Raw genomic sequence first — 18740 nt, 5'->3', positions numbered from 1 at the left:
TTCTATGTATCAATGTATGAGACATTGAGGTATACAAATTATGAAACATATACATGAAAACATATATATTAAAAGACAAAAGAAATACAATAATGATTACAAAAGATATATAAATGATGTTCTAGCAGATAGATAGATAGATACTCTTTACTGTTTCCTCCAAAAGATTACAATAGTAAACTTATTATAGATATAAACAATTACAAGAAATAATCACAATGAGAAAACAATGGGCGACCTTATCGCTAAAAGCGATCTCTTCCATGCAACCTTTGCATGGAGAGGAGTAATTATAAACAGTTTGGTGGGAGGCACGATGAAAAATTCTGTTAGTTCTAAATATAGAGATGTGATAGATGTAGCAGAATCAAGATTTTAGGCAAAGGTTAAGCTTATCCACAACGTTCCAACAAGTATTAATAGAAATGTCAACAAAACAAGTGAACAAAAGGAAAGTGGTGATTGCAGCGATGTTATGATAGTTGTAAATTGAAAACATTGCTGAATTATAAGCCACACAGGAACCTATATTGTTATGGAAGCCACCAATGGTGATATACCATCTAAATATCTAGATGGAACGGCATACGTTGATGCTGTTAGTATTCTAGTGAATTTAACTTTATACGCAAATAAAAACACCTGTTTATTCCCAAATAAATCTTCATGACATCACAGTGTATAATAACCAGTAGTTCAACGTCTTTTACGAGTATTAGACTATAGTGTGACAGCAAGGTGACAATGGTTTTTTGAGAATTTTCAAATTTCTAGATCCAGTATATTTTGCTTGCGTGTACGTTGTGAAGTCAATTTCTTTTTATATGAAGAAAATTAATAAATAAGCATGTGGAAATTTATTTTATTGACTGTAATCGTATCTACCGTTGGTCAACGTGTGATAAACACAGCTCAGGGCAAGCTGAGAGGTATACCGATGGATGGATACGTGTCATACAGTGGTATTCCTTATGCCACAATCAATAGTTCTGCAGGGAGGTTTCAAGTGAGTGTTGTGTAGCACAGCACTATTTAAATTTATATTTTATAACTGCACTTTGACTAGGATATAAAAAGTTAGTCGTGATATCAAATGAATAGATTTATATGATTTAATATTAGTTTTTAACCGCAATTTCGTATGCGTGGATTTTGGAAGTAGGTAACCACTTGTAGATGGTATCTTGATACATCAAGGTAAAACAGACATCAGATTTTATATTAGACTTTCAGGAATACAAATGTAAAAACCTAATGCATTTTGAAGCAGTATTTTTTGCGTGACGTCCAAGTATACAAACGTTCTAAAAAATTTTCTTTTAGCTTCTTTATTATGACCTCCCCATATAACTAACTAATTTTTTTTTAATAAAGTATCAGCCGCGTACATACATCCTCTAATTTATCTACATTTATTTACATAAAGACTATTTATAAGCAATACTTCAATGAATATTATTTCAGAAAGGAGGTGTTGCGCCGACCTGGAGAGGGGTTCGAGAATCGCAACAACGTCACTGCACGTTAAGCTCCAGGCCGGAAGAATGTTTGCACTTGGATGTCCACGTGCCTGCAAAAACTAATTCTCCGTGGCCAGTACTAGTTTGGGTGAAAGGCGGGAGTGGCCAGTATCATCCGGGTAAACTAGTCGGGAATGACATAATTGTTGTCATTGTTAGTCATAGGTGTGTAAAGACTTCTTGGAAGAAGTTTATAAAACCTATCATACCTCAAAATGATTGTAAAATTACAAATCTACGATTATTTTATTTGAAAATATAAATTACTACATTTCAGAATTGGCCCAATCGGTTTTCTTGGAATGAATAACGAAAAAATACCAGGAAACGCTGGAGTTAAAGACGTGATTTTGGCTTTGCAATGGGTTAGAGACAATATAGTCGCATTCAAAGGTAATCCGAACAAAGTCGTGGTCGCTGGACAGAGTTTTGGCGCAGCTATGGTCGAAGCCTTGATGCTGTCACCCATATCACATAACTTATATCATGGAGTTATATTGCAAAGCGGAAGCATTATGAGCCCTTGGGCGTTTAATTACGACATAATAGAAAGGGCAACGGCTTTAGGCAAACTAATCTCTAGTAGTGATAACATCTCCTCTATTTTAATAAACAGTGATATTGGAGAATTAGTTTCAAAATGTGATAAATTAGATGCACCGTATTTTCCATTTGGGATAAGCGTAGACAAATCTTCTAAAAATGAAGGGCGATTACTAGGAGACGCACCGTTTGAATTGCTTAAAAGAAAAGATCGATCGGTGCCTATGATGATAGGGCACAATAGCGAGGAAGCTTACGTATTTGTGTCAATGTTAAGACAAGCGAATGTACGAAAAAAACTGGCTAAAGACTTGTCCTTTCTATTACCAGAAGAATTAAAGTTCATGAATGAGTGGGAACTGAAGCAGGTGTTCAAACAAATTGAAGATATGTATTTCAAAGATAATACAAGTTTGGCAGCTATGTTAATATATCACAGGTAACATACATAACAGTAACTAATACACTAATTACATGTATCAACCGATTGTAATGTCTTAACTTCGAATAATTAATTAATAAAAGCCACATTTTTTTTTATAATTGACTATCGAATAGAACTTCATGTTTTGCTTTTGTCTTGGTTTCATTCTGGTGACAAGGAAAGCGCGAAAGTATCATAAATCAATACATCAATTTTACTGTTCTATTATTCTTTAGTTGTCACAACTAAAAACAAAAAAGAAACGAAAAACTGGAAACTGTGAAATTAAATATATTTGAAATTAATAATTGTAATTATGGTGATTTTGTTTTCAGGGATGCTTATTTCGTAAATCATATACATAGAAGTGTGTCTCTGCACGCATCAGCTTCCGATCATTCAGTGTATTACTACCAGTTCTCTTACACGGGAAATGCTGGAGTAAAGCCTGAGCCGGGAATTGTGAAGATGGGAGCAGCGCACTCCGACGAGTTGGCTTATCTGTTCTCCAATGAGGTCTTAGATGGCGAGGATGTGGCTGTACAACAGAGAATGGTGCAACTATGGTCCAATTTTGTTAAATATTTGTAAGTATTGTTATTTATGGATATTATTATTAATTATTTTTAAATGTTTCTGAAAGGAGAAATTTCACAATTTGTTCGTATTCTTTTGTGATTATGTTACGTGATTACGTCATCACTTCTGAACCGATTTTACACTTCTTTACTAGAATGGCATCGCCACTTCCAAATATATAGTAAAAGAAATATGTTTAAAAATTTTAATACAGCCCATTTATTATTATAAAATACACTGCAGAACTCTTCTAGTACAGAACAGCATATATTTTTTTTTAGAAATCCTACTCCTCAACCCAGCGACTTGCCTCATTGGGAGACAGTGAACCCTTCAAATCCTCGATTACTGGACATCAGTACAGAGGTCGTGATGATGGAATACCCTTATAGGAAGGCTCAGAAAATGTGGGATGAAATTTATGAGAAGTTTTATTATTCGCGAAATCGCATTACAGCGAAATGAATCTTGTGTATGAAAATAATACCTCCGAGTTACAATCTAGGTAGTGCTAAACCATGCGTATGATTTCAGCATTTGCTTTAATTTTTTAATTTAAAGGTCAATACTGCGACTGAGCTACTCTCGGCATATATTACATATATATTATATATTATTATACATATCCATATTATCTGATTGATTTCGTATTTGAGGAAAACGGCTAATGGCGTAGGTCTCAACAATGCCACACTTTTTCAACCGACTTTAAAAAGAAAGAGGCTCTACATTCGGTTGAATTATTTGTTTACCTCATAGATCGGTAATTTTTAAACCGATTTGGATATATATATATATATATATATATATATTTTTTTTTATTTTATTTATTCATAAACAAAAATTTGTATTTGAATGTTATACAATAATTTCATACACTATATAAAATATAAATTAAATCAAGCATAAAACATATATTATACTCACTTATCATATATATATATATATATATATATATATATATATATGATAAGTGACTATAATATTTGTTTTATGCTTGATTTAATTTATATTTTATATAGTGTATGAAATTATTGTATAACATTCAAATACAAATTTTTGTTTATGAATAAATAAAATAAAAAAAAATATATATATATATATATATATATATATATATATATATATATATATATATATATACATACAGAGCATTTTATTTTATTTTTATTTTGCGATGTGTGCTAAATAAATAGATACTCTTTATTGTTTCCTCCATAAGATTTATGGTACATTCATTATAAAAAAAAAAAAAACAAAAATACACAAAAAAATAATGAAGACGGTACTGTAGGTGTATTTTTTTATATGTAGATTTTTTTGTTTAACCCCATATTATATGGGGTCGCGTGTGTTATCAAATAAAGTATTTTTATAATTTAAATGGGTTTTTTTATTGGTTTAATGTATATTTCTTTCCGTACAATAAATCCCTCTTCTTCCTCTGCCTTGCCCTTTCCAGTTACTCAAGGTGTACTTCCCTAAACACGTGGCGCCATCTATTCCTATTGCACGTATCTTCCTCCAATAAGTTTAACCTTTTCATATTTAACAAACTGTTGCTAGCCATATCGTTCGAGAACTTTACCTTTTTTTGTATTCACGGAAAGACACTTCGGATAATAAATTGAACATGTATAATACCATAACTCACCTTTTACCATGTGTGTTTTTAATCTAACCTTTGATGTTTACATTATCTATGAATCCATGGGCTTACCTGTAACAATATAAACATATATCTATAAACAATTTTTTTTTTAAATTCTGCTTATATTTTTATATGGAAGATATGACGTTCAATTGTAATGTAGAGTTAGCGTCAAAAGTGGATAATTTCCAAAATCTAAACTCCGTTACCTACGTATGTAGCTCAGAAAGATTTTTTAATGGATGAAAAAGGAATGGTATCTCCGCCTGCACTATCGATCCATTCCAGCGAATGAAGTCATATTAATTGACACAATAAATGAATGGTGACCGGAGGGACCGCGTGGAGATCGACCTGACCGAGTATATTATTAGCAACGGGAACCTAGACCTGATTACTGTTAGCGCCAGTTCTGAAACTGAAATGTTTACGGACTTTTGATGGCAACCGTACAACGGTTGATCGAAACATAATATTTATATTATATTATAAAAGTGAGATGCCGAAAAAGCAATTGAGCTTGAAAAAATATTTTGCTATAATACCATCAATTTTTACCAGAGGGAGACTTTGTACAAAAGTCGATTGTTTGAGTACCTCTGTCCCATTCGTGTTTCAACCGTAAAGCAGTTGTGTTTGCATAGCTGTTTCAAGGGTGGGATATGGCGTGAATTTACTGGGTACAGAGGAATAACACCTGAATCCTCAGGAATGGCAACGCATGGGGGGGTATCATGGGCGAAACAGTACACTCTGTTATGTCCATGGTACTGCTCATGTTTATAGGCGACGGTTACCACTTTCCATCAGGTGGGCCGTCAGCTTGTTTGCCATTCTAAGTTGTATAAAAAAAATCTCAAAATCCTACCTACTACTAATTTTATAAATCTCAAAATTTGTAAAAATAAATTGTTATTTCGATGAATCTATTTTTATTTGTACGTCAGTCTCATACTACTCAGTCCACTTCATAATACAGAAGGACAAAACTACAATTTCAATAAAAAGCATCTAAAACCCAACATCTAAAACATGAAAGCAGCGTTATCTGGCTGTTGCCTGATACTGATGTACTTATCACTGATACTGGCAATCTGTAATGTGAAGCTCCGAATACTGTCGCGTGAAAAAATTATGGTATTGTGTACACCTAATATTATTTTTATTAGATTAATAGATAGGTCTTCAGAAATAATAGAATTTTATCGTGCCTCCCACCAAATTGTTTATAATTACTCCTCTCCATCCAAAGGTTGCCTGGAAGAGAATCGCTCTTAGCGATAAGGTCGCCCATTGTTTTCTCATTGTGATTATTTCTTGTAATTATTTATATTTATAATAAGTTAACTATTGTAATCTTTTGGAGGAAACAATAAAGAGTATCTATCTATCTATCTTTTACGGGAATGGAAATTAAATGTTATAATAAAATACCAAAGGGAATTTTGGATCTACCTTTAAATAAATTTAAAACTGTTATTAAAAACACTTATTGATCAAAGCTTACAAAACAATTACTTGAATAATCAATGTGCATGGTGTTATTCGATACTGCACGAGCTTTTTAATGACTATTATTATATAATCAATTAAGAATATTAAAAAAAAATGTTTAATTGTTATGAAAACTGATAATAATGTTACTACAAGATAATATTCTTCGGTATGAAGGGTCTTGAGTCTACTCTCATATTGTGATTCACATTTCACATCTAAAAATGTATATAAGAGTTGCATTTGTTATATCAATAAGAAAAATTCTTGTTTTTTTTTTTAATACTGTCGACACCTGTACAGTGAGAGTGATCGATTTAAGGGCGAATCGAACGATATCAGCGGCGCCGTTTCGTTTGCCGGCTGTTCCGACGCGGAGCGGAACGTTTTGCGTGCACATATGTTGGTAAGTACTTTAAATACAGAAATAACAATAAAAAAAGACTTGAATTAAAAAAAAAAGGCATTAGACTATTACAATAAATTAAAGATTATTAAATGAAATATTTTTTATACTACTGAAAATGGCGAACAAGCCGACGGCCCGTCTGATGTAAAGTTGCCTAATAGTTGCCTATAGATAGACGTGAAGCATCATGGACATAATAGAATACATTCCACTACACACACACACTATTTTACGTGTGTGTAGCACTTCAAAAACATTTTTGCTTGATCTGTTTTAGAAAACGAAATGACACGTTTTCTTAGCACATTGTTTAATTGCGAACTAAGGTAATAATTCTTTTTTTTATGTAACTTAGTATGGCAAACAAGCTGGTGGTAATTTTTACTAGTACTCATAAAACATCAGGTGACGGCGTGTAGTATGTTTGTGTGTGTTAAGTATGGATGTAAGATATATCAGAATGGACTGTGTGTTTTTTTTTAATTATTTTTAAGGGCTTTTACCTTCTTCAGGTATATCAACCCTATCGTACGCTGAACTACTTTCTGAAAAAGATTACGTATATTCCTTCATTTGCCTTTATAAACAATTTACGTGTTAAGCATTTATATTTTTTCTTGTTATGATAAACATTAAAACGCTCATCTTTACCAGTATTATGAATGTGCATGTGTTTTAAAGGCTAAACCGATCAATATTAAATTTATTATACACGTGCTATAGGGGATGAAGAAGATTAGGGTACTTTTTATCCTTGTATAATTTAACACTGCGGTTGACAAAAAAATACTACTTTAATCATGATAAATTTGATGGGATCGAGACGATGGTAATCTTAGTTTTTAAATGGGTGATAATACAATGGTATATCCGCCCATGCTATTAATGTACACTGGCAGGACACCAGTGAAGGATGATAGATGAGGATGGAAGCAGGTCAGTTGGCCCATTGCGATGAATTTAACAATAATTAGTCACGATGGTTTCCAGGGGGAACCGTGTAGAGATCGACCTGACAGGGCATATTGCTAACAATAGAGATTAACGTCTGTATTACTAACAATTCCTCCCCCCGACGGTAGTAATTGCAAAAAAGAATCCAAATCGGTTCATTTGCCGATGATATTATGGAAAAACATAAAAAAAATGCGAACGGAACATCATAAGTATCTTAAGTCGATTAACATGTTTGTAAATATCGTTTTCTAGGAAAATATAACATTGGAAGGATAAAACTATAAAAATGATATGGAAACTACTTTTGATCACTGCTACGCTGTTGTCAAGAAGCCATTCACAGCAATTGAATATCGACAAAGACATACACGTGCGGTCGACTTTAGCAGATAACACAGTTTCAACAGATGATACAAACAGCGACATCGATACAGGTAATATAATTACACATTGATACACAGGACTAGCTAAAGTGACAAATGAATCTATCGAGAGAATTGAAATTGTTACCGACTTTACGAGATAGACCGAGACAGTGATACGCAATGTCTCGTTCTTACTCCTGCGACCGTTAATTGTTTTGTACTTATTTTATTATTGGTAAAGTTTTGTCGTCTCCAGGAAATAAAAATAACGATGAACATCCAGATGATGAATATGATGAAGTCGAAATACCTGGTCAGGGGAAAGTACGCGGTGTACATTGGAAACAGGATCTTGATATACTTGGGTTCATAGATATACCTTACGGAAAAATTGAAAAGCTATTTCAGGTATTTTTTTTTAATATTACTTATTCATTATAATAATTATTTAATAAAATACGTACAATTAATAATATTGTTGGCTAAATTTGCAAACCCCGTAACTTTTTTAAACTAAAATTGTATACGTTAAAGCTTATTATTATTATTATAAAAAAATATTACAGTTTAGAAATCACATTTAGCCGACGATGTTTTTTCTTTTTTATTCTTATTAATTTTAGAAACTAGCGATCCGTCCCGGCTTCTCACGGGTAGAAGAGAATATATACAGGTGTCCGGTAATGAATAGATAACCTTGAAACGTCTTATAGTTCAAGATATGGCCGTCCTAAAAAAATACGAAACAAAATATATCATAAGTTAAATATATCATATATCATAAGTTTAATATATCAAAAGTAAATTTTCTCTATCTTATTTTACTGTCCTGATCACTATGACCAGAAATGAATGAATTCTATTGGTTTTTTGTTGTTTTATTATTATACACTAACTGTCCTGATAGACAGAAAGTGAATAGTATGACTAGCTATTGCAGTTTTTTTTTTAATACGCAAACGTGCAGGACAGTCGTCATTTTGCAGCCAATACGATTCCTTAAGCTCCTCGGAAACCTCTTCTAATAAAATCCCTGTTAAATTCTCCGGTAATTCAGGGAAAAGCTATTTGGAGTTTCTTCAAAATGATCTCCCTAATTTATTAAAATTCTTTCAATCAATTACAGATGTAATTTGGGTCATATATGGTATTGACATAGTAAATACTTTTTAAGATTTTAGTTACCAAAATTACAAATACAAAAAATTGCGTTTAAGGTGTATTCTAGAATTATAGAATACACCTCAAACGTATTTAAATATCACCATATTTCAAAATTTTGAAGTATAATATATATTTTTTTTCAGGCACCCATGCCCCCTGTCCCGTGGGACCTTATTAATAATGACGAACACAATATAATGTGTCCGCAATTAAAAGGGAACTCTGAGATAATTACAAATCTTGACTGTTTGACTCTGAGTATTTTTAAAACAATCAACGCTGAAAATGCGAGCGTTTTATTTCACATACACGATGGGAATTTTACTTCTGGCAGCGGCAATCCTTCTCTGTATGAACCTGAACATTTAGTAAATAAAGGAGTTATATTAGTTTTACCCAATTACAGATTGGGTCCTTTAGGGTTTTTATGTCTGCAAAACGAAACAGCCCCAGGTAATGCAGGACTTAAAGATTTAACTTTTGCTCTGAATTGGACGAAAGAAAATATTGAATTGTTCGGTGGTAATCCATCAAATATCGTTGTAAGTGGAGAAGGTACAGCAGGTGCTTTGGCACAATATTTAGCATTATCGCCAAAATCTAGAGATTATGTAAGTAAAGTAATAACAGATAGCGGATCTGTATTATCACACTGGGCGATAGACAGAAGTCCAACAGAGACGGCAGAAATATTTGCAGAAAAATTAGCAGAACTTGAAGACATTAATGATATAAATTTAGAAACATTGTTCTTAGACACGCGTAATATAACTTTCAGACCATGTGTAGAAAAAAATGAAGAGGGATTTATAACAAACAGTCCATGGTATATATTAAATAACGAGAAAATTTACAAAACATTTATGATTGGTTCTGCTAATCATGCCGGTTTACAGGAAGCACTCAACAATGATGAACATACTTTCACTCAGCTTAATGAGAATTTTTCAATGTTTTTACCAAACGATCTAACATTTGATAAAGGACAAACTGAAAAAGACGCCGTAGCAAATAAAATCAGGGCACAATATTTCGATAATGAGACTATTTCTAGTGATGGTCTGGAAAAATTATCTTTGTACTATACAGATGCTAACTACTTAGGCCCTCTAGTGCGCCTTGCAAGGTCGTTAGTCGAAGCAGAAGCAACAGTGTATCTATATGAATTTTCATTTGTTGGTACATTGAATAGCCAATTAATATCCCTGGGACGTCCCATTGATGGAGCAGCGCGTGGAGATATTATTGGATATTTATTTAAGGAGATAGATGATATAAAAGTATCAAAGAATCCCGGGAAGTTAAACAAGATAATAAAGAAAGATAAGATAAAGAAGGACGACAAAATTGAGGATAAAATAGTGGACATGGTAACAAAACTATGGGTGAACTACATCGAGTCCGGGTAAGAAGTGCGTGCTGCAATAGATATTTTAGTTATTAATTTTCTAAAGTTAATATTTTTTTCTTAATTTATTATTAAAGTTAACGTTTATCTTGAATTTAATAATTAGTAATGGATGCTGAATTTGTACATTATAATTCGATAAATACAAATAAAAACTGTACAGTGTGTGTACTTCATACGCACAATGGCCCAAGTGAGAGACTAAGCGCGGAAAATGGAGTCTTTTTCACATTCACATTTCACAGTGTGTGTACTGTGGAGTGGTTGCCAAGACGAGGAGATTCTAAATCCGTCTGTAATATTTTGTGGCTGTTATATATTTATATTGCTAACTTTTAACAGATTTTGATTATTTTAAATTCATTACATTAGTGGAAAATTTACTTGTAATAAGCACGGCGGCTAACAATTTAGTTGACACACATCTTTAAAATAAAAATAAATCTAAAGTAAACCGTATGTGTAGCAATTATACTTCAATGTTATGGTCATCTACTATTAATTTTATGATAGTTTAATTTTTTTTTAGAATACCTTCCGCAGAAGAGATTGAAGAGTGGAAAACGCTGAGTCAGACAGAACAAACAGAAGAAGAGTGGCTGTCTTTAGACATCAACGCAGAGATGCAGAAGGGTATTCACGTGGACCGGCTGAGACTATGGACCGATATCTACAAAGCGCACTTTGTGGAACGCAACTTGGCATTTGTGATGCATTCACCTCATACGTTTCTTATTGCCGCCACTATTTCTGCGTTAAGCATTCTTCCAATATTCCTGATCACCTAAATGTTGTTATTTGTACGTAAAGATAGGACATTAATTAAACAACATCAGCGAGTTTGTATTTTAGACAATAGAGAAGTAAGAAATTAAGCCATGTATATTACCTTAGCACATAGCGTAAGCGTGAGGTGGTGTTAACCAAATAAATGCTTTCTAGTCTTCATATTGTTTTGTCTGTACACCCACTGAACACTAATCTGTACTATAGTACAGCAAATTCGTATATTGTTTAGATTCCTCGGTAAGATGTTTTGATAATAATGTTAGTCGCAGGAGCTATAGGTCCCGATAGCTATGTTGACGACACTTAGCTAGCACCAGGGTATAATGAGCTCGTAGAATGGTTCAACTGGTCAGTGCGAGCGGCGGACGATGTTTGCAGTGTTTGTGTTGGCGGGAGTGTCAGCCGGCGTGTTGGGGCGAGCGGCCCGGCCGACGTCGAGGGCACACCGGGACGTGGGCACTACTCAGGGCGTGGTGCGAGGGTACCTCAACCCCGAGCCGCCCCACTACGCCTTCCTCGGTCTCCCCTACGGTGGGCCGCCCACACGTTACGACAGGTTTAAGGTCAACTTCATTTGTTGATAGACGCAAACCTCATTTGTGGTGCTGCGAGATAGTTATCACATCGAATGTGTTTTAGTTGGAACGCGAAAGTTGATGGTATCTTCTTTAAATGAGGTCACAGGAAACAACAACTAGTAATATACGAGTGAACCTATGTATATAAAACTAACTGGTCGTTACATGTCTGTCTCTAGTGTACAACTAAATATTGTTAGTAATGGAGTTTAACTGACCCATTGCCAGCAATATATTATATCAGGTCGGCCTCTACGCGGCTCTCCCTGGAAACCATAGAGGTTAATTCTAGTGGAATTCGTCACGATGGGCTAACTGACCTGCTTTCATCCTCACCTATCACCTCTCACTGGTGCCAACAAAAACAGTCACAAAAAAAAAGGTAAACTAAATTCAATCGTGGTAAAATTGTATTTTAATTTTTTTTTAATGTAATTTTGATTCGAAAACCAAACCACTGAACAGGTTTTGATAAAATTTCTGTAAGTATCTGTAAGTAAATCTTTTCAGATAAAAGAATAATGTTTTAAATCGCTCATAAATAACGGAGTTTTGAGGTGATAAATATAAAAACAAAATACAATCCAGAAACTACTCCTTTTTTTTTAATCCGTTGAATATAGTCACACTAGTGTACACGTGATATAAACGTGAGGGTGTGGCAGTTCTGTATTTATATGAAACTAGTGATACGTCCTGGCTTCGCACGGGTAGGTAGAATGTTAAAAAATAAAATGCCACTTGCTAATAATGTAACTGTTTATATGTGAAAGAATTTTTAATATAGGTCGAGTAGTTTTTGAGTTTATCCGTTACAAATATACAATAATTTTTTTTTTATTTTTAAAACATTAATATAGACAATCGTCATTTATGGACATGAATAGTGTACCAGAGGGAGACTTTGTACAAAAGTCGATTACTTGGGTACCTCAGTCCCATTTCTGTTTCTACCGTTGTTTTTACATTGTGCAGTTGTGTTCGCATGGCTGTGTTTCGGTTTGAAGGGTGGGATATGGCGTGAATTTACAGGGTACAGAGGAATAACATCCGAGTACTCAAGAATGGCAACGCATGGCAGGTGCCATGGGCGAAACAATATACTCTGTTATGTCCATAGCTCATGTCTATAGGCGACGATTAACACTTTCCATCAGGTGGGCCGTCAGCTTATTTGCCTTTCTAAGTTGTATAAAAAAATAGACATGGGCATCGCGTGTATATTTTACTGTTATATCCCTTCAAATCAAAACACTTGTGTGCAAGCTGCTTCATGGTAGGAACACAGGTAAGGTTGAAGTATCCATGCAGACAAGTTTTTATGGCTGCTAGACAACTAACAGATCTACCCATTTTTTTAATAATTACTTAAAAAAAACAAAAACATAAAAAACATCCAATTTCATAAAAATACTCCAATATATTGGAAGGGGAATTTGCCCACAATCTTCGGAAGACGAAGCAGTGTAGTAATGTTTAAACCGCTATGTAACCGAAGTCGTATGATTCTGTTACAGGCACCAAAACCACCAGCCCGGTGGGACGGCATTTTCGAGGCGACCCACCGCGTCAAATGTCCTCAGCCTGACGGCGAGGGTGTGGAGAATTGCCTTGTTCTAAACGTCTTTACACCAGAGCATGTGGAGTCCTCGCCAGTCCTGGTGGTGGTTCACGACGGATCAGTTCGATATGGGTAATCAACGAAACATGACCAGCATGTTAATGGCGTGCGCCATATTTTAAGACTAGATGTAGGTTGTGAAATTATTTCCTGAGAATTTAGACTTAGGGGATTATATATATGCTTTGATGGTTTGTTGGGACTTCATAGCACACAGCGCAATATACTCATGACAATTTATAATGATTTTTCAGTTTATTATTATTTTTTTAACTAACTTAATAATATTATCAATTGATTCCCTTGTTGAAATATATTCTTAGATATGATTTTTATGTTAATGAAATACATTGTTATGAAGGGAAGTTGTATTTTGGGGTAAGTTGTTAACATACAATTTAAGACTTTTTTTTTCAAATTATGATACGCTTCCAATGAAATCTAATCGATAATAAGAAGTATCAGTTTAATGTATGTACATTTCTGTAATATATGGATGGTAGAGTTTTTTATTGGATGATAATGTAATGGTAACCCCGCATGCGCTATCAGTATACACTGGCGGGGCACCAGTGAGGAATGATTAGTGAGGATGAAAACGTAGGTCAGTTATCTCATCCTGGCGAATTCAACGATAAATTATTCATAAGGAATCAGGGAAGGGTCCAGGGGGAACTGCGTGGAGGTCGACCTGATAGTGTACATTGATAGCAATGGGAACTAGCCTTCCCACTACTAACAATCCCTTCCCCCTCCCACTCAGGTTGATAGAGTAGGGAATGATGTAAGATAATAAGTTTAACTTAACACGCATTTATCGTTTAAATTAATTATGTTACACAACTTTCAGCTGGGGTAGTTTCCATGCGCCTGTGAGGCTTCTCCGAGAGAGTGTATTAGTAATAACCGTTAATTATAGACTTGGTGCCCTAGGGTTTCTATGTCTGGGCACATCGGACGCACCTGGCAACGCCGGTCTCAAAGACCTAGTAGCCGCATTATATTGGATTCATAAAAACATAGCAAATTTCGGTGGCAACCCGCTAGATGTAACCGTTTACGGTTTTGGATTTGGAGCTACGGCTGTAGAGTTAATTTTACTATCGGGTCTAGGAAAAGGGTTTCTACATAAAGTGATTTTGGAGTCTGGGACTGCATTGTCTCCTATGTCTATCAGTTATGATCCTCTGTCGACCGCTGTCGATGTCTCAGCGACGCTCGGATATAGAGACACAGAAGACGAGACAGAATTGTCAAGGTTATTCAGAAAAGCTGCTGTGGAACAACTTATGAATACAAGCTTAACATTTCTGCCTTGCATTGAAAACACCGTTACTAATGCATTTATAGACATGGATCCTGTAGATATTCTTCAGAGACAAAACTATCACAAAGTCCCCATGTTGATAGTTTTTACGGAAAGTGTTAAAATCACTAAACTCCCTAAGCAATTGTTTAATTCTATACCAGAAAACTTTGAGTATTTGCTGCCAAACAATTTGGAATTCAACAGTGATGAGTTAAGGCATAAAATTGGACAGTTGGTGAAACATTTTTATTTTGGGGAGACAGTGATAGATGACAGTTTGTTTCGAATCTATGAGGAGTATTTCCGTGACGTAATTATGGAATACCCGGTTATGAAGTCAGCCGTACTACACGCTGCAGCGAGTTCTAATCCAGTTTTCTTAATGAAATTCTCATACAAATGTAACTCTTATCAAGCGGATGATATAGAAATAGATGGAGATTGCAAAATATTAGATTATTTTTATATTAAAAATGAGTTATATGGAAGTACAGACGAATTGGTTATAAAAAAAATTGTTACTATGTGGAGTAACTTTATTAAAATAGGGTAAGTTATGCAGTTTCAAATTATCTAAGTATAGGATATAGATTTAGGCATAAGTTCAGCTATTTTTTACATTATAATTTGAAATGACAATACACTGTAACATCATTCTATTTATTATATTTCTATTTAGTGAGCCTTCAACAATTTCATTTTATTTATTCATTTATGATACTTCGAACAGCAAACGTGCTGACATCTCACCTCATGGAAAGTGGTAATGGTTGCTTATGGACATGTTCAGTACCATAGAGCTGAGCTTCTGTTTCATTTTACATAAAAAAAAATTAACTAATTTTTACATTTATCAACATTGATTAATTTCAGAGATCCAACACCACTTGTAACATCTTTAATACCATTTGTATGGCAACCGGTCGCAGCCAATGATGGCAACCCCATCAACAGAGTGACCGGACTGATATTTGGAGATACCATTACAATAACCGACAGCATGGCAACAGACCGGATTACGTTTTGGGATAATATTTATAGGAAGTTTTATAAGCAATATAAAAATAATACTTTATAAAATCATATACAAAAAAATAAAATATTAAATAAACACTTTTTCATTATTTAAAACTTATATTTGTATTTTTAAACAATATAAAACAAAGTTGCTGTGTGCATCTATCTGTTTCTCTGTTTATTTCCACTAAAGGACAGATTCTGATTTGTTTCAATGTCTAGGTGCTTTTTTATCAAAGATTTGTATATACAATACATCCTAATTGCATACAGGATAGATCTCTAGTTAAATACAATCATTACTATGTTTAATGATTATAAACAAGTTATATCTACTCTGCACTCTACTCGTTTTAGGAATCTGCATTTTTCAAATTACCTAATCAGTAAATTCCAGTATCATTTGATTTGATTTCATAATTGTTTGAGAATTGTTTTTTTCTTTTTTTATTATTCTATAATCATAATACGCACGCCTACAATTTTAAGGCAATTAAACAGATACCAAAAAGTTTTGTCACATGGCCCTTATAATGTCAAATGTATGTTTAAAGCAAATAAATGTTTCATTTCATTTCATTTCAAATATTTCAGTTCATTTCATTTCAAATATTTCAGTTCATTTCATTTCAAATATTTCATTTCATTTCATTTCTAATATTTCATTTCATTTCATTTTCAAACTTATAATTTATGTTCCTGTGCAACATTCTATCTTCTCTCACCATACTGGTTTCACATTAAATTCTTTTAATTTACACAGCTTTGGAAAGTGCTCCCTGATACCATCTAGAGACTTTCATCTAAATCATTATTCAAAAAAATGGTTTATGTTCAAAGCTATTAAGCTAGATAGTCATTTTAAAATCCATATGTTTGCATCTACTTGTATTCCACTTCGGTCAGCTGTGCGGTTAGAGAATGAAGAGATAATTTCTGCTCATCTCTTATTAGTAGGTGTTTAATTTAACTGTAACATTATATATATATTACAATATTCACTTTTATACTTTGTCTGAGCAGTAAGTATTATCAACTATCCTCATCTTGATGTATAATACAGTATATCTTATATATGTGTAAGTATATTTATTATTTATACATATTTATTTGTGAACATATATATATGCCAATTTTAGTATATAAGTATATCAATAGTAGTACCACATTCAAGTACTTTATACACTTCCCTAGAGTTGTTTGGGAGAAAATACTTTTAGTATTGCCTTGTATAAAGAATAAATAAATAAAAATATTAATGAAAACTTTCTACAATTGATAGAGTTTATTTTACAGTGTCGTTTTTATCTGTTAATAAAATTATCGCAGTTTAAGTCACTGATTTTTAAGGCTTTTGATATTTCATTTTAAAGTGATTTATAGTATAATTTTTATTAATTTGGATGGTTTGTTGTCTTTAATATTTTATTAATGTGGTAGCAATAACTATAACAGTATTTGTATTAGGTGCATTATATTCTGTATCTTTTTTTACTGTTACCTAATTTTTGTTTACTAATCATTTTTTTTCTGTATTTGCATCATATTTATTTGTTAAGTGTAATATTTACATTCTAGATTTTAGGATAAGTCCACAATGCCTATCTATAGGGACTATCATATTGCAAACATTCAAAGCACACAGCTTAATTTTTTTTTTAATATAAGATAATAACAGATCTCGACTGCTAATAAAGATAAACTTCATTATTTATAAATATGTTTAACATATGATTACCAATGTCGATAAGTATACAATAAGTGTATTTAATTTTAAATACTATATAGTTTAACAAATGTTGATTTTAAAAACAGATATCGATTTATCAAACTTGGAAAAGGAGTCAAAGAAAATTTCAATACACACATTGCTACAGGCATTTCAAACACTGAAAATATAATTTACATGAAACAAGCTAAATTTTTTTTAATGAGGTACTTAAAAAGTAAAATTTGAAATAAATACATAGTTGTCAAACACTAAGTGATAGATTTGTTTGTAATAGCTGCACCAGTGTTGGTGGCTTTATCCATATAACCAGAATAACGGATTATTTAATATCCGTATATTTTTTTCCATGCTGAATACTATGTGTGTACAAAATCTCATAATGGCCAGTTCAACTGTTAAGTAATCAAGCTGTAACAAACTCAATCTTATAAAAAAATAATCTTTTATTAATGCAGCCATTATTATTTGCGAGTTTCATTCAATTTCAAACTTTACAAATATATTAGTGCAATAGAGAACCATTTTTTAAATAAAATATGATTGTGTTCTTAAAAAAAAAACTGACATCAATTATGGCAAGATCAGTTAGTTTACCTTAAAAATTAAACTAAAAATTCAACCCATTTTGATAAAATTTCTACAGGACCAGTCTGAAACTATACCTTATATATATAACTATACCTTTCAGATAAAGAAATAATTTATAATTCCAGGTAATTAAATGACAAACAAAAAAAAACACAAATTGAGAACCGGTTCCTTTTATGAGGTTGGTTAAAAAATAAATCAGAAATGTAATTTGTTATTTTTAAAAATTGACAAGTAGTGCAGACATTGCTAACTTTGGTATTAATTCTTTAAATCTAGTTGTTTTTACTATTAGACTTGGAACTTAAAGAATTAATTTTTATCAATGAGTAAAAAAAAAGTTAAATCAATCTTACAAATATCGTAATAAGTTCAAAGGTGTGTTTGTTTGATATCTTTTAGTGAATTAATGGATCAATCAATCAGCATGGATTTAAAAGTAACCAATTATTAATACTTACCTCTTATTGCGGTCATTCAGATGAAGATGGGGGAATCACGGATTAGTATAGTAATTTTTTTAATAATAAAGGTAAATATATACATTTATAAATAACTTTATTTATAGATAACTAGATAATATATGTTGATA

The 18740-nt window shown here is 32.8% G+C and overlaps 4 protein-coding genes across 6 annotated transcripts in view; 3 read left to right on the top strand and 1 right to left on the bottom strand.

Annotated features, from left to right (window-relative positions):
- Positions 1-18740, bottom strand: part of LOC113517867 (serine/threonine-protein kinase D3) — an 88127-nt gene that overhangs the window by 68321 nt on the left and 1066 nt on the right. The gene's annotated exons all lie outside the window — the stretch shown is intronic.
- LOC113519785 (cholinesterase-like) lies at positions 848-3818 on the top strand. Its single transcript, XM_031914260.2, has 5 exons — positions 848-1006; positions 1465-1685; positions 1798-2502; positions 2823-3074; positions 3348-3818. Exons 1-5 carry the CDS (start codon positions 848-850, stop codon positions 3529-3531), a joined length of 1521 nt encoding a protein of 506 aa, XP_031770120.2. The 3' UTR covers positions 3532-3818.
- On the top strand, positions 6507-11460 carry LOC113519716 (cholinesterase 1-like). The gene is made up of 5 exons (XM_026904892.3): positions 6507-6617; positions 7830-8011; positions 8199-8350; positions 9250-10511; positions 11044-11460. Exons 2-5 carry the CDS (start codon positions 7864-7866, stop codon positions 11300-11302), a joined length of 1821 nt encoding a protein of 606 aa, XP_026760693.2. The 5' UTR covers positions 6507-6617; positions 7830-7863; the 3' UTR covers positions 11303-11460.
- On the top strand, positions 11672-16219 carry LOC128202001 (esterase E4-like). The gene is made up of 4 exons (XM_052900740.1): positions 11672-11866; positions 13399-13574; positions 14353-15360; positions 15685-16219. Exons 1-4 carry the CDS (start codon positions 11672-11674, stop codon positions 15887-15889), a joined length of 1584 nt encoding a protein of 527 aa, XP_052756700.1. The 3' UTR covers positions 15890-16219.

Source organism: Galleria mellonella, unplaced genomic scaffold, assembly GCF_026898425.1.
Source record: "Galleria mellonella isolate WM207_F2 unplaced genomic scaffold, CSIRO_AGI_GalMel_v1 utg65, whole genome shotgun sequence".
In the NCBI taxonomy this organism is placed as follows: Eukaryota; Metazoa; Arthropoda; class Insecta; order Lepidoptera; family Pyralidae; genus Galleria; species Galleria mellonella.
The sequence above is the reverse complement of the archived record's forward strand: the minus strand, read 5'-3'. Positions and strand labels throughout refer to the sequence as shown.

Bases quoted from the DNA above. Each gene is read 5' to 3' on its own strand.
- LOC113519785 (XM_031914260.2), top strand. From the start codon at position 848: ATGTGGAAATTTATTTTATTGACTGTAATCGTATCTACCGTTGGTCAA. The intron at 1,007-1,464 runs GTGAGTGTTGTG...ATATTATTTCAG, and splicing joins GTTCTGCAGGGAGGTTTCAA to AAAGGAGGTGTTGCGCCGAC. The intron at 3,075-3,347 runs GTAAGTATTGTT...ATTTTTTTTTAG, and splicing joins TCCAATTTTGTTAAATATTT to AAATCCTACTCCTCAACCCA.
- LOC113519716 (XM_026904892.3), top strand. From the start codon at position 7,864: ATGATATGGAAACTACTTTTGATCACTGCTACGCTGTTGTCAAGAAGC. The intron at 8,012-8,198 runs GTAATATAATTA...TGTCGTCTCCAG, and splicing joins AAACAGCGACATCGATACAG to GAAATAAAAATAACGATGAA. The intron at 10,512-11,043 runs GTAAGAAGTGCG...ATTTTTTTTTAG, and splicing joins GTGAACTACATCGAGTCCGG to AATACCTTCCGCAGAAGAGA.
- LOC128202001 (XM_052900740.1), top strand. From the start codon at position 11,672: ATGTTTGCAGTGTTTGTGTTGGCGGGAGTGTCAGCCGGCGTGTTGGGG. The intron at 11,867-13,398 runs GTCAACTTCATT...ATTCTGTTACAG, and splicing joins CACGTTACGACAGGTTTAAG to GCACCAAAACCACCAGCCCG. The intron at 15,361-15,684 runs GTAAGTTATGCA...GATTAATTTCAG, and splicing joins AGTAACTTTATTAAAATAGG to AGATCCAACACCACTTGTAA.